Source organism: Protopterus annectens, chromosome 9.part0 (assembly GCF_019279795.1).
Source record: "Protopterus annectens isolate FY-2018-M chromosome 9.part0, PAN1.0, whole genome shotgun sequence".
NCBI classification, from domain to species: domain Eukaryota; kingdom Metazoa; phylum Chordata; order Ceratodontiformes; family Protopteridae; genus Protopterus; species Protopterus annectens.
Genome location: NC_056743.1, coordinates 244,624,105 through 244,636,692, shown reverse-complemented (window position 1 = coordinate 244,636,692; position 12,588 = coordinate 244,624,105). Strand labels below are relative to the sequence as shown.

The window sequence follows — 12,588 nt, the reverse complement described above, 5'->3', positions numbered from 1 at the left end:
GAGATTTCATTACTAGCTTTGAATTCATAAGAAGCAGTAATGTACCTTAAATGTTGTAATCCAAGGTAGAAGACACTCAGTTGTAGAAAAAATAATTGAAATGGTATTGGAAACATACTGACATTCAAGGTCTAGGAATCAAAACTAATTTTTAAGAAAGTGGTTTGTGTAAAACATGGCAGTGCAGAAGCTGTAAATTTGCACTCTGTGCATTTACAAGTTAGTGGAGAGAAAAAAAAGACAGTTTTACTGTACTGCTGCAGGTAGCATGTTTAATCTTGTCTTGATTTCCTAAGCTGTGCCTCAAAAGTTGAAGTAAGCAGGTAGGTGTGTAAGGGTGTCTGGAGACTTAAGCACCTCTCCCCCTGTAAAACTACTTGTTTTGGTATACATACATATTTTAACTTTTACACATGACACTTCTGAACGTTCTGTCCCAAGCTGGGTCCCGAGACAGCAGCCATGGCAGAATATTTAATATTAGTTGAATTAAACATGTCAGACATTTTCACTTTTTAAAGATGCTTCATAAACACCAGGACAGGTCAATAACTGATTCTTCTTTGACCTTCATAGAAACTGCTTAAAAGTAATATCTAGACATAACTGTTGCATCCACCATACATATTTACTTACTTTGTTTACTATTTGTTGACCAGGTAGGTGGGATGGTCTTTTGACTCTCTCTAGCCATGACAGTAGTTTTTTTTTATCCGTTCAGAGGGAGCAACAGTTAAGAGTTGCACCCATAAAATATCTCATACAGTCATATAAAGAACAGATAGTATAGGTGTAGATGCGAAAAACACTTGTGTGCCAGTCATTTATATATTCCATCTGCCAAGCATTTATAGTAAGTTACAATGCCGAAGTCAAAACCCATCTCTGTAAACTTATTCTTTTTATTAACTGCCAAACATCTGAAAGTTAACAGCATTAGAAAAAAGGCCATTATTTTTGTACTAAAAACACTTAGACTGCAACAAGTCCAGCCACCTAGTGGTGTGAACATCAGCTCTAGGTGATGGTCAATATTTTACTGACATCCTGACCCCATGTACAAAATAGGAAGCAAGATGGTTGATGCTGATCCTGGTACTGCTGACTCAAAATCCAAGGAGTCATTTTGCTGCAGTATTCTCTCTGAGGCTGTCATTCTGTGTAGCCAATTCCAGATGTATAGTAGAAATTAGTTTTACATCATTACCTTAGGACAGACTGCTTCCTTTCATCTGGAACATTTCTCCCCAGTCCACCGCTGAAAATGGGCTCTGTCCCAGTTGGACTTTCCCGGTAAACAGATGTTAAGTAAATAAAATAGATGTTTTAGTAGCTAACATTATAAGCTCTGGCAAGATTCTTTCAGCTCTGCTTAGTGTTTATATTAAGTAGACTAATCAAAAGTAAACACTGTAGCATTTATTTCACCTGTCCAGATTCGTTTGCATATTTGCTGCGTCTTTAGTGGATCTGTCATGGGGCATTCCCTAAATGCATCATAGACATCACATAGTATGCCAGCATTATACATTCAGCAAGCTGGGCTTACTGTCTGGGAAACATTCTGACCAGCATATAAAAGTACTTAAGCAGCTATTGCTAAAAAAAAACAAAAAAAAACACTGTATTTGGTAGCGTACATAGTGACTAATATTCTTGCATATACCATTGCATTTGAATACATTTCCCATAAGTACACACAGACCTTTAGCTGGTGGATTTCTTTTTTCTTATTCTCAAAGGTTTTACATTAAAATGCAGCGTGTACACTTAAGTGACATATTTTTCAGGTCTTTTGAAATGTACAGTATACACTTGCATGGAATATTTCTTTCAAACATATACGTGTTCTGTGTGATTTTATCCTAATGTTGCAGTGGACTTTTGCTTTTCTTATCTGTTAGTTATTGCATTCGGTACAGACATTTTTCAAACTCCCTCTGTTAATCTACAGTGTGCTGCAGTGTAATGTTATGAGGACTTATCACCTCCTCTGTGAAAGTGTGTTCTGTAACATTTGTATTTCATTAAATTAGCCTTGAATTGTTCCCTTTCAGATGACACGTTCCCCATCTCCTTGTTCAGCTCCTCCTGTCACATGCTCCTAAAGTAACATAATCACCCGTTTCCATTGTCTTCCACTGTGTGCAATACCATGTTATATTACATTTGCTTGGTGGTAGAAAGTAGCAGTAAATCAATTTAGTCTATCCTTTTATGTAAATTTGACATTCTTTCTTCTTCTTCCCTACCTTTGTCCTTGCTGTTTTTTTCCATCTGTTCAGTGTCCTCTTGGATACCTTTCTGGATTCCCTGTCACTGTCCAGTCTGTTAATTCCTTCCACGTGTCTGCAACCCTTTATGTGAAAACGTAGTTTCAGGGACCCAGGGAGTAGTAAATCCCTATTTGCTGCCTATCTGTGCCCCATTGTCCTCCCTCTCTCTCATTCATGTTCAGGATGCGTTCCTTTATGTCTCCAAGTCATGTGGTTATGCACCAGTGTTACGTCATTCCCCCATGCCCGGCATTTGGTAAGCACACCTCTAGCTTCAGTAGTCTTTGGTCATATGTCTTCCCCTCCATCACATGAATCTTTCTGCTGGCTTTCTTCTGGATTCATTGCAGCAGTCTGATGTCCCTTTCCTTATATGAAGTCTAAAGCTGCATGGACTACTCAGTGCATAGTCCCCTTCAGAGTTGAAATTGTTTGCCCACCACATTGGTCTATTTTCCATATATATCTGACTTAGTTAATCCCCCATTCTAACTTCACCCCCCCCCCCAAGCTGGATACTTTTACTCGCATTATTTCTTTTCCAGTGCCTTGTGCATTGAAGCTTCTTTCAAGTGTGTGTAACTTGCACCCTCCTCTTCTTTCATATGCCTTTTTTTGCATTGTATAGTTTAACCAATAGCTGAGTGCCACATCCAGCTGCTGATTCTTGTCTGCACTTACATAAGCCACCCATTTTGATCCTAGCATGTAGCATTCCATGGACAGCCTGACCTCTCCCTGCCCCCTTTGAACATTGTCTTATTTTGCACATTTCTGCATTAAATTTCAGTGGCTACCTCTATGATTGAAATGTGAACCATAGCTGCCCTTCCAGAAGGCTGACCTTTTATCCCATAGCTACCACAGTAATCTTGGTGTGGTCAGTAGGCAGGTGATGTTGCCATCCTTAAGCAGTATAACATCTGACATAGGTTTGCTGAACAGTAATTTTCTAGCACTGATCCCTGCAGCTATCCACTGAGCATCATTTTTGTGGTGTCATGTACACCTTCCTTTTAGTTAACCATTTTCTTTCTTTTATTTTATTTATTTTTTTAGCACCTTTATTAACTTTACACATTTTGAATATGGGTACAAGTACAATGATAGAAAACAAACCATTGTAAACATTAGCTTTGTACATTAGTCCCCCCCCCCCCCACACACACACACACATATATGTGTACATGTGTCATATATATATATATATATATATATATATATATATATTTTTTTTTTTAAATAGTTATTTGCTCCAATATTATATGCTGCTCACGTTCTACATTCTCTTAAGTTTCACGCAGTGTGCTGAACATTGTTGTTCATGGTTTGGGCCCACAGATTCCATTTATTTCTATGTCATTTGTTCCTTCCCTTTTCTAAAGATTCAACCTGCAATTCTTTTATCTCTTTTACAAAGTTCAGTGCTTCAGTTACAGGTGGATTATGATTTTGATTTCCATTTTCTAGCAGTTGCACTGTTGGCATTCAGTAACAAACTTAGCAAGACCTTACCATGTCTAGGCAATTCAGTTATTATAGCCAAGCTCAAAAGAATCATTTCCGTAGTTGAAATCATTTGCTCTCCCCAGCATTTCTGACAAAGTACTCTGTAAGGATTTTTTTTAAATCTGCCAGCTTGTTACATTCCCAAAAAAATGTTCCCAATTGCCTCTCTCTTTCCCCAGACACACCCAGCAATTGTTATGTACCTGAGGAAAACTTCCCTGAGGTTCGATTGGGGTGCAAAAGTACTCATGCAAACACTTCCATATGAGCATTATAAGCCTTCCTTTGCATATTGTGGAGCCATTCAGTTGTTCTCCCACTTTTAATTTGTGTGTCTTTCCCTTCTCTCTTCCCCAATCATTTCTAACCTCCTATGATTGATTCTTATAGTTACCATACAATATTTTACATGCCCTTCTAATTATCCCTTTTCATGGCAGACTCACTATTGTTTTTAATGTTTCTTCGGTAATTGTTTTTGAGGAGCTTAGACATATGCCTTACTGAAACCCAGACACATTTCATCCACAGGGCTGCCTTTTTTATGTTATAAATAAGGCCTCTTTAATAAGGAACTTATGAAGTCATAACTCTCAGAATAATCTGGTGTTATCTTCAGAAGTTGAAATGTGCTTTTGTTCATGCCATTCAATGTGTTTTATTTTCTGTTTGCCAGTACTCAGTGATGTACACCTAACTGCATTCAGCCCAGCTGATGCAATGATATTCAGTGTTGTGTGTTATCAGCCACTGATTTCAGCCAGGAATCCTTAGAAGTGACTTATTCTTAGCTACTAATGTCAACAGTCTGCCTTTGATTGGTAGTTTATAATGCTTTACCAATGTAATTTCATTTTTTTTAATTGGAAACTCTAGAGACTTCCAGACTTTGGACTGTTTGAACTCTGCTTCACACAGTAGTATTTAGGCCAGTTTAGTAAAGTAGAAGAATTTGCACTTTTTATGTAGATTCTGCTTACATATCTGAACATTTGCCCTATTTTTCACAGTGAATTTGGAAATTCTATTCATTTTTTTATTTAGAGATGGACTGAAGAGTCAAAAGTTGGTTGATGATGTCCAGAAATTACATTTTAGAATTAGCAAGGTAGTGCATCAATTAGTGGTACTGACAACACAGTTCTTGGATCTCCAGTTCACTTATTGGAAGGCGTGACCTTTCTTTCAAAGATTTGCTCCTCCTTGTGTCCACGTGGTTTTCGCAGCATGTTCTGGTTTCATCCCATGTCTCATAGCAGTGGTGTTATGAGAAGTGGCAGCCCTCTACATTACCTCTACATGTGCATGCAGTATGTTTGTGTGTGTGTAAGAGCACATCCTGCAATGGAATTGCTTTCTGTACAAGATAAGGTCTGTATCGTATCCTTATTGGGTGCCAGTGTATATGAGTGATTACAATTATTTCCAGAAGTTGCTCTTGTGGAAGTAGAATTTCATTATTTTAATTACTGTGGATGATGAGTGGCTGTAAAAGGTAGCAGAGTGACAGGAAGACATAGGATGATGTAATCCATGTGAATGCAGTAGTATAGGATGTACAGTACAAGATATGTCTTTGTTGGATTGATAGGGGCAATGTTTGTTTGAAACCACACTAGTATGTTGCAAAAACTGCAAGCATCCTGTGACATCTGTATTCTTTGTTTCTCTGTTATACAGGCCCATGAGATCTGCTACTCAGTATTGTGTCTCTTCTCCTATGTGGCAGCAGTCCGAGGAAAGGAAGCAGAGAACAAAAACAAGGCAGTTTCACCCCGACCTGCCACTGTCAGCTGATTTTGTCCTTCTTCCCAAAGTGTACTGTGGCAGCCTGGCTCCTGATTTGCCAGTTTTCTGTTTCCATTCACTGTGTTCTGTTGTACATAATAATTGGCTATTTCCTGAGACTGTAACTGTGTGCGTGTCTTGTACTGCTGTTTCTTCATCAGATAGCTGTAATGTATTTTATTTTTTTAATGTGAGTTTCTAAACACATTGTACCAGCTGTGCTTGGTAATGTGTGAGCTCTGTGCATTCAGAAAAAATTAAAAAAAAAATAATATATATAAATCTATAATACATATAATATATTCCTGTAATTGCATCCAAAGGCCTTTGGGAGGCACATGTCTATCCTCATCTCTTCTTACCAACACTGTGCTGTTTTATCCAGTGTAGTTAGTAAAGTAGGGTGGGGTGGGAGAAATTATAAAATAATGTAGTGGAAAATCATGCAGTGCAATAAGGCTGAATAAGGAATTTAACAATAATATGTATAGACCTTCCCCTTTACATTCCATATGATCCCTTTTTAGATTCATTCCTCTCCGTTTTTGGGTGGTAGAACGCAGAGTGAGATGCACAAAACTTTTTAACAATAATGTTCTAGAACTGTAGAGCATGCCACAGGGATGCTGGCAAACACTTTCTGCATCTTGTATATAACAATGAATTCTGCAGTGCTGTCAGGCCTTGATTCATGGAATGATACTATTTGTCACGTTTTGTTAATTACTGGAATACTGCACCTAGCTAGGAATGGTGATCTGCATGACCTTATTCCTGCACATGTATGTAAGAAACCAACAGTCCATCATGGTGGATCTTAAGATGGAGGGGATGGACATACATTTTGCACTTTGTTTCCCACAAGTAGCACAAGTAATGATATTCCAGTCGTCTGCCTTATTGCTACCTTATTCCGTATTACAAGGTGTTTTTCTTAAGGTGGTATTACAGAAATATGCACGTAATTAGTTGCAGTGACTGGTAATGTAAAGGCCAAGGCAAAGCATGGCTTTATGCAGTCAGTTCAGACTTTGTGTACCATGGTTAATTTTTAATGTTACCTTTAATATTTTTTTTTTTAACTTTATCTCTGTCAACCAAATAGCCAGATGTTAACAAATGACATAAACACTGTAAACAGCACCCCATCAAATTGTGCTTTTGTATTTTACAAACTTAACACAGTGAGATTTCTTCGTTCATCTGGTCTGCATCAAAACCCAGAAACTAAAGAATTTCTGAATGTAAATATTTTTGGAGGCAAGTGCAACATCAGGAACATGATACAACTGCTCTTAAAAAAAAAAAAAAAAAAGTTGACTACTGCAACATTAATTTTAAGAGTTTGCAAACCTCTCTTGGCATATGACTTGAGGGTAATAGTTTTCGCACAATGTATTTACTGTTTTCAGGTTTGCTTCTGTAGACCTTGCAGAATAACTGGTGTAAATATTTCAGTATTACTTATATTTATAGAAACTGTACAGCTACTTCCATGTAATAATTAAACCTTGTCTACCCTGTAAAACATCTGAAGTGTTTTAAGTTCCTTCCTTCCTTTTGTGTGGCTGTTGCATACCTTGTAGGTGTGATAGGCAGATCTTTTCTTCTGCCCCACTCAAGAAATTGTTGCACTTTTTTATTTCATGTAGCAGTCCCTGCCTCGCAAGAGGAATATGCACTTTAGAAGAAAGGAAAAGTGACTGCTTTGCACAGAAACATCTGTACAGACATTTTTTGATTGTTGTGCAAACTGCTCTTTCTACTTCTTGACCTCTCCTGCACTGTAGTTCAATGAATGACATAAATTTCAAAACAGAAAATGTGGTGGTGGTGGGCGCTTCTGGTGATAATAAAGACATTTGCAGTAGGAATCAACGCACTTTCATTAGGTGAAATAAAAGGAAGTCATTCACAAGACAGAAGAATGAAAGTGTACAGTTACTGTATTACCACCCATTTTCACTAATGTTTCCTGCGTTTTTATTAAATTAACCAGTATGGGTGCATTTCATACCTCTCAACCTTTTTGTTCAAGCATTCCAGACAAAACTGATAAGGGGGGAGGAAAAATGCCCAAAATCAGGGACAGTTTTTAAATATTACCTTAATCCACTTTAAAATGTAATAGTACAATACGTTTTGCACCAATGTGGATTTTTGTAGAATAAGTGTGAAACTCTTAATGACTGGTGTTATTAATTGACTGTTATCCTAAACTTAGTGTGATAATCTTGGGATACTTATTTTCACATTTGCAGATGTTCTTCGTGTTTCACTGTTGCAGTCATCACACTTGGGTTATCTGCCTGCAGGTAGCCCTCAGTCGGCCCGAATACCAGAGAACTTAGTATTTCTGCATCGGATGCTGTCGCTCCAGGACCGACTTCAGGTCGTCAGGGGTATAAAAACAGGCAACCAACGCCATTACATCAGCCTTTCTTGCCGAGGAGCCTGAAGCAGAAGCAGTTCGCAAGTGCTGGTCGGCCGCTACCTGAATTTTTGTTTACAAATTTAATAATCCTGAAGTCTTCTAAAGCTAAGTACCCTGTTGGGGATCCTTTTTTCTTGCCCTTACCGATGTCAGAAAAAGTTAACAATTGTCTTGCCTGTGGAAAGCAAATACCTCACAGAGATTTTCATTCTTACTCCATCACCTGTTTAGGCCCAGACCACGACGTCCCTCGCTGTCAGTTTTGTGCCTTATTTAACACCCGAACCATTTGTCAGGCTCTCTGTCACTAAATTCTTTCTCACTGAAGCTCCATATTGTGAAATGGCTTTGGTAAGCCATCCGAGTAGCGATATTCTGAAAAAACATAAAGGTAAAGACAGAGACAGACCGCATAGGTCCAAAACTGCTGACAACGCTTCCGTTAAGCTAGTCGCCAGTCCGCCGGTACTCAGTGAGGCGCTTTGGCAGCCCCTGATGCCCCGCTTCAGTGGATTCGCAGGCCTCTACTGAGACCCATTCAGAGTCCAGTATGCCGCGAGACTCTTCTTCAACTATGGAACTTGCGGATGTCTCTACCTTGGATGGGTACGGAGCCACTGACCAGGCACAGGCTTCTGAGGCAGTTATTCGCTCAACCAATGTTCAGCTCAAACTGACGACTTTTTAACCAAAACTACTGAGTTTCTTAGGCCCAGAGTACGCACTACGCCTAGAAAACCAACGACCAAAGCACATGCACCTGCTCCCATGCCACAAAAACAAATGCTTAGAATGGCTGAAGACCTTATTACGCTGATTGGGGGAACTCAGCCTTCCCCTGCTAAGAGACAGAGTCCAGTCCCCTTCAGCTTCTACAGACCAGGAGTCCGATGACTGTGAAATTTCTGATTATGAAGACATGCCCTTATCTGCTTATGTGGATTCAGATGCAGAGGAATCCATTCCCTGTGCCTCCCCTCCAGAGGATTTTTCTTTTGGTGAAACTTTGCATACCTTATAAGAGCATTTCCATTGGGAATGCCAAGACTATCCTCAGTCCAAAAAGAGACTCAGAGAATGTCTAGAGTTGCCTCAACACAAGTCCTTAGCAATACCCCCTGTCCTGGATGTTGTGGATGATGATTTTATGGAATCCAGTCTTACTCCTGACACTTTACCTCCTGCCCCTAGGAAACCAGACGGGTACTACAGAGCACCTGACACTCACAAATTTATTTTCAAGAATCCTACTGCTGATCCAGAGATCATTTCCCAGGGGCCTAAGTTATCAAGGCTACTACAGCCAAGAATCCCACCCCTTCAGACAGGGATTCCAGAGCTTTGGACAGATGGGGTAAGAAGGTATATACCTCTGCAACTCTTGCTATTAGGGTATTGAATTGTCCGTTTCACACGCTGAAGTACCAGCAACATATTATGGAACGTATTAAACAAAAAGTGGCAACATTGTCAGACTGTGCAGAAAATAAAGAATTGCAGGAGCTTATGCACTCTGCAAGCCAAGTCAGCAAGCATACTTTGCACTCTGGCTTTGACATCCTAGAAGCATCTTGCCGGGCAGCTGTCACTGGCTCTTTACTGAGAAGACATGCTTGGCTGAAGGAGCAGACCTTGCCAGACCATGTCTAATCAAAGTTACTAGACGCTCCTTTGAATAAGGACTGTTTGGCACCAAAGCAGAAAAGGTTCTTAAAAAGATGGAAGAAAAAGCTAAGTCTATGCAGACTGTTAAAGAATTCTTACAAGTGTAACCCCCTGGATTCAGTAGGCATTGCCCTTCCAAACACTGGTCCTTTCCAGCCCCCTCCAGGCCTTCTCAAACCAGATCCAGGGGAAACAGACCACCCAGACTACAAGTCTCAGGGTATGCAGAGATCTAAGCAATGGACTGCCCCCACCCTTAGAGCAGGGAGTGGTAAGCCACCTCCTTATAGAAAAAGCTCACAATGACTTCTTTACTCCACTCCCCAGCCCTGCCCAATTGCTTGTGTCCCTAGGAGGAAAACCTGCCCTTCATTCAAAAAACTGAATGTTCCCTCAGAACCAGTGGGTCCAGAGTCCAGGGGTACAAATTTTACTTCCATTCACTGCCAACCCCAAGCAGGTTTCCAGACCTTCCTCCAAACCAGTGGGCGCAGGCTGAAAACCAAGTATTTTCCCTACTCAAAATCAGAGCTATTCAGCCGGTTCCAGTAGAACAGAGAGGGGTCAAGGATTCTACTCCAGACTCTTCCTGGTACCCAGGAAAGAGAGCTTTTGGCGCCCAATCCTGGATCTTTCCATTCTCAACACCTTCGTGGTGGTACTGAAATTCAAACTGCTTACCCTGCAACAGCTTCTTCCTATGCTAGCTAAGGATGCCTGGTTAGTCACCCTAGACTTAAAGGAAGCATATCTGCATATCCCCATAAGGGAATCATGCAGGAAGTATGTACATTTCGGGGCAGGGTCTATGCATGATCAGTTCTCTGCACTTCCCTTTGGCCTATCTACTGCGCCCAGAGTATTCACAAAATGCCTGGCTCCAGCCATTGCATACTGCAGGCAGAGAAATATCCAAATTTACCGGTACTGGACGACTGCCTGATTCAGGCTGACAGTCAAGAATTGCTGCTGCAGCACCTGACATTTGTGAAAAACCTTCTCAACTCCTTGGGGTACACCATCAATGAAAAGAAATCAAAACTGGTACCCAGTCAAGATTGTATTCCTGGGAGCAAGCTTGGACACAACTTCCTAAATGACATTCCTTACCTCAGAAAAAAAGTCTGTCTGACAGACTACTTCAAACAAATGGCCACCAGGACCCAGCTATCTGCAAGTTAAATACTGCAAGCCGTAGGGTTCATGGCCTCATGTATACTGCTAATTCTATATGCAAGACTATATATGAGGAAACTCCAATGGTACTTAAAAAGTCTTTGGTGCCAACATTCTCAGGACCTGGAAACCGTCATTCCTATCATACCCTGTTCAAGAATAGAGTTCCTCTGGTGGGCAGAAGCATGCAACCACAACAAGGGACTGCCATTTACTCAACCCCAAGCCACCCAGACTCTAACCACAGATGCATCAGACTATGCCTGGGGTGCACACGTGGACGGAAAATGTATTCAGGGCCACTGGAACCCAAGTCAAATTCATCAGCACATCAACCAAAAAGAGATGCTAGCTGTACAGAATGCCCTGACAGCTTTCAGATCCCTAATCTTTCCAGGACAACTGCTAATAAAAACAGACAACACCACAGTTATGTGGTACATCAACAAGCAGGGGGGAACCCATTCCTACCCACTCTGCAGGCTAGCCATGGCCCTGTGGAACATGGCCTTGGACATTCAAGTCCATCTGCAAGCGCAATTCCTGCCAGGCAAACAAAACTTACTGGCAGATGACTTAAGCAGAAACCTCCTAGACCCACACGAGTGTCAGTTGGAGCACAGCACCTTCAACTTTCTGATTCAGAAATGGGGGACCCCAGAGGTGGATCTCTTTGTCTCCCCCTACAACCACCAGCTCAGCAAATTCTGCAAGAGGAATCCTCACAGCAGGCCCTGGAAAGTGGATGCCCTATCTTTTCAGTGGGTAAATCTCTCAATCTATGCCTTTCCCCCTCTGCCCCCTCCTTTCAAGAGTATTACTCAAGATAAAGCAGGACAGAGTAATGACAATTCTGATTGCTCCGGACTGGCCATGCCAGCACTGGTACCCACTCCTGCGCAGCCTGACATCTGTGCCACCCTGGCACTTACACCAGAAATCCTACCATTCTGTCTTAGCAGGAGGGGACAGATTCTGCATCCACAACTGCAAACTCTAAATCTTGCTGCCTGGCTTATTCCTTAAATTCTCCCCCAGCAACCTTAAGCAAACATGTGCTGGACGTCATTCTTGAAGCCAGAAGACCCAGTACAAGAAAATCCTATGCTGATAAGTGGAAAAGGTTCTGCTCATGAAGTCAATCTAAAGGAGAGGACACAACATTGCCCTGCCTCTTATCCTGGATTACCTAGCAGATCTACTCCACAAAGGCCTGACCTTTTCCTCCATTAATATACATGCCTCAGCCATTTCTGCTCATTACAACACTGAGCCACCTCTCTTCTCGCACACTGTTATCAGATGGTTCCTGAGAGGGGCAAACAACTTAAGGCCACCAAGGAGAGCACACCCACCCCTGCTTGGGACCTTAACTTTGTACTGGAAAAGCTCACACTTCCTCCCTTTGAACCTACTGCATCAGCAGAGTTAAAATTCCTCTCTTGGAAAACAGCCTTGCTTCTAGCCATCACTTCAGCTAGAAGAGTGTCTGAGCTACAAGTACACATGGCTGTGGAACCCTTCATTATTTTCCATGCTGACAGAGTTTCCCTCAGGACTAACCCTTCCTTTATGCCCAAAATGGTGTCCAGTGTGGCTCTCAATCAATCCATCCATTTGCCAACCTTCTTCCCTAATCCTCAAAATAAAGGGGAAAGGATCCTACACTCCTTGGATGTGCACAGACAGCTCAGATTCTACCTTGATAGGACTAAGCCCTTCAGAAAATCTGACCGGTTA

General features: G+C 41.2%; 1 protein-coding gene across 1 annotated transcript in view; it reads left to right on the top strand.

Moving 5' to 3' along the window:
* MADD (MAP kinase activating death domain) overlaps positions 1–7,103 on the top strand; it is a 2,427,721-nt gene extending 2,420,618 nt beyond the window's left edge. The window contains exon 36 of the mRNA XM_044082094.1: positions 5,466–7,103. Coding sequence (XP_043938029.1) covers positions 5,466–5,582 — 117 coding nt within the window. The 3' untranslated portion in view covers positions 5,583–7,103. The remainder of the gene's footprint in view (positions 1–5,465) is intronic.
* Positions 7,104–12,588: the final 5,485 nt, after the last annotated feature.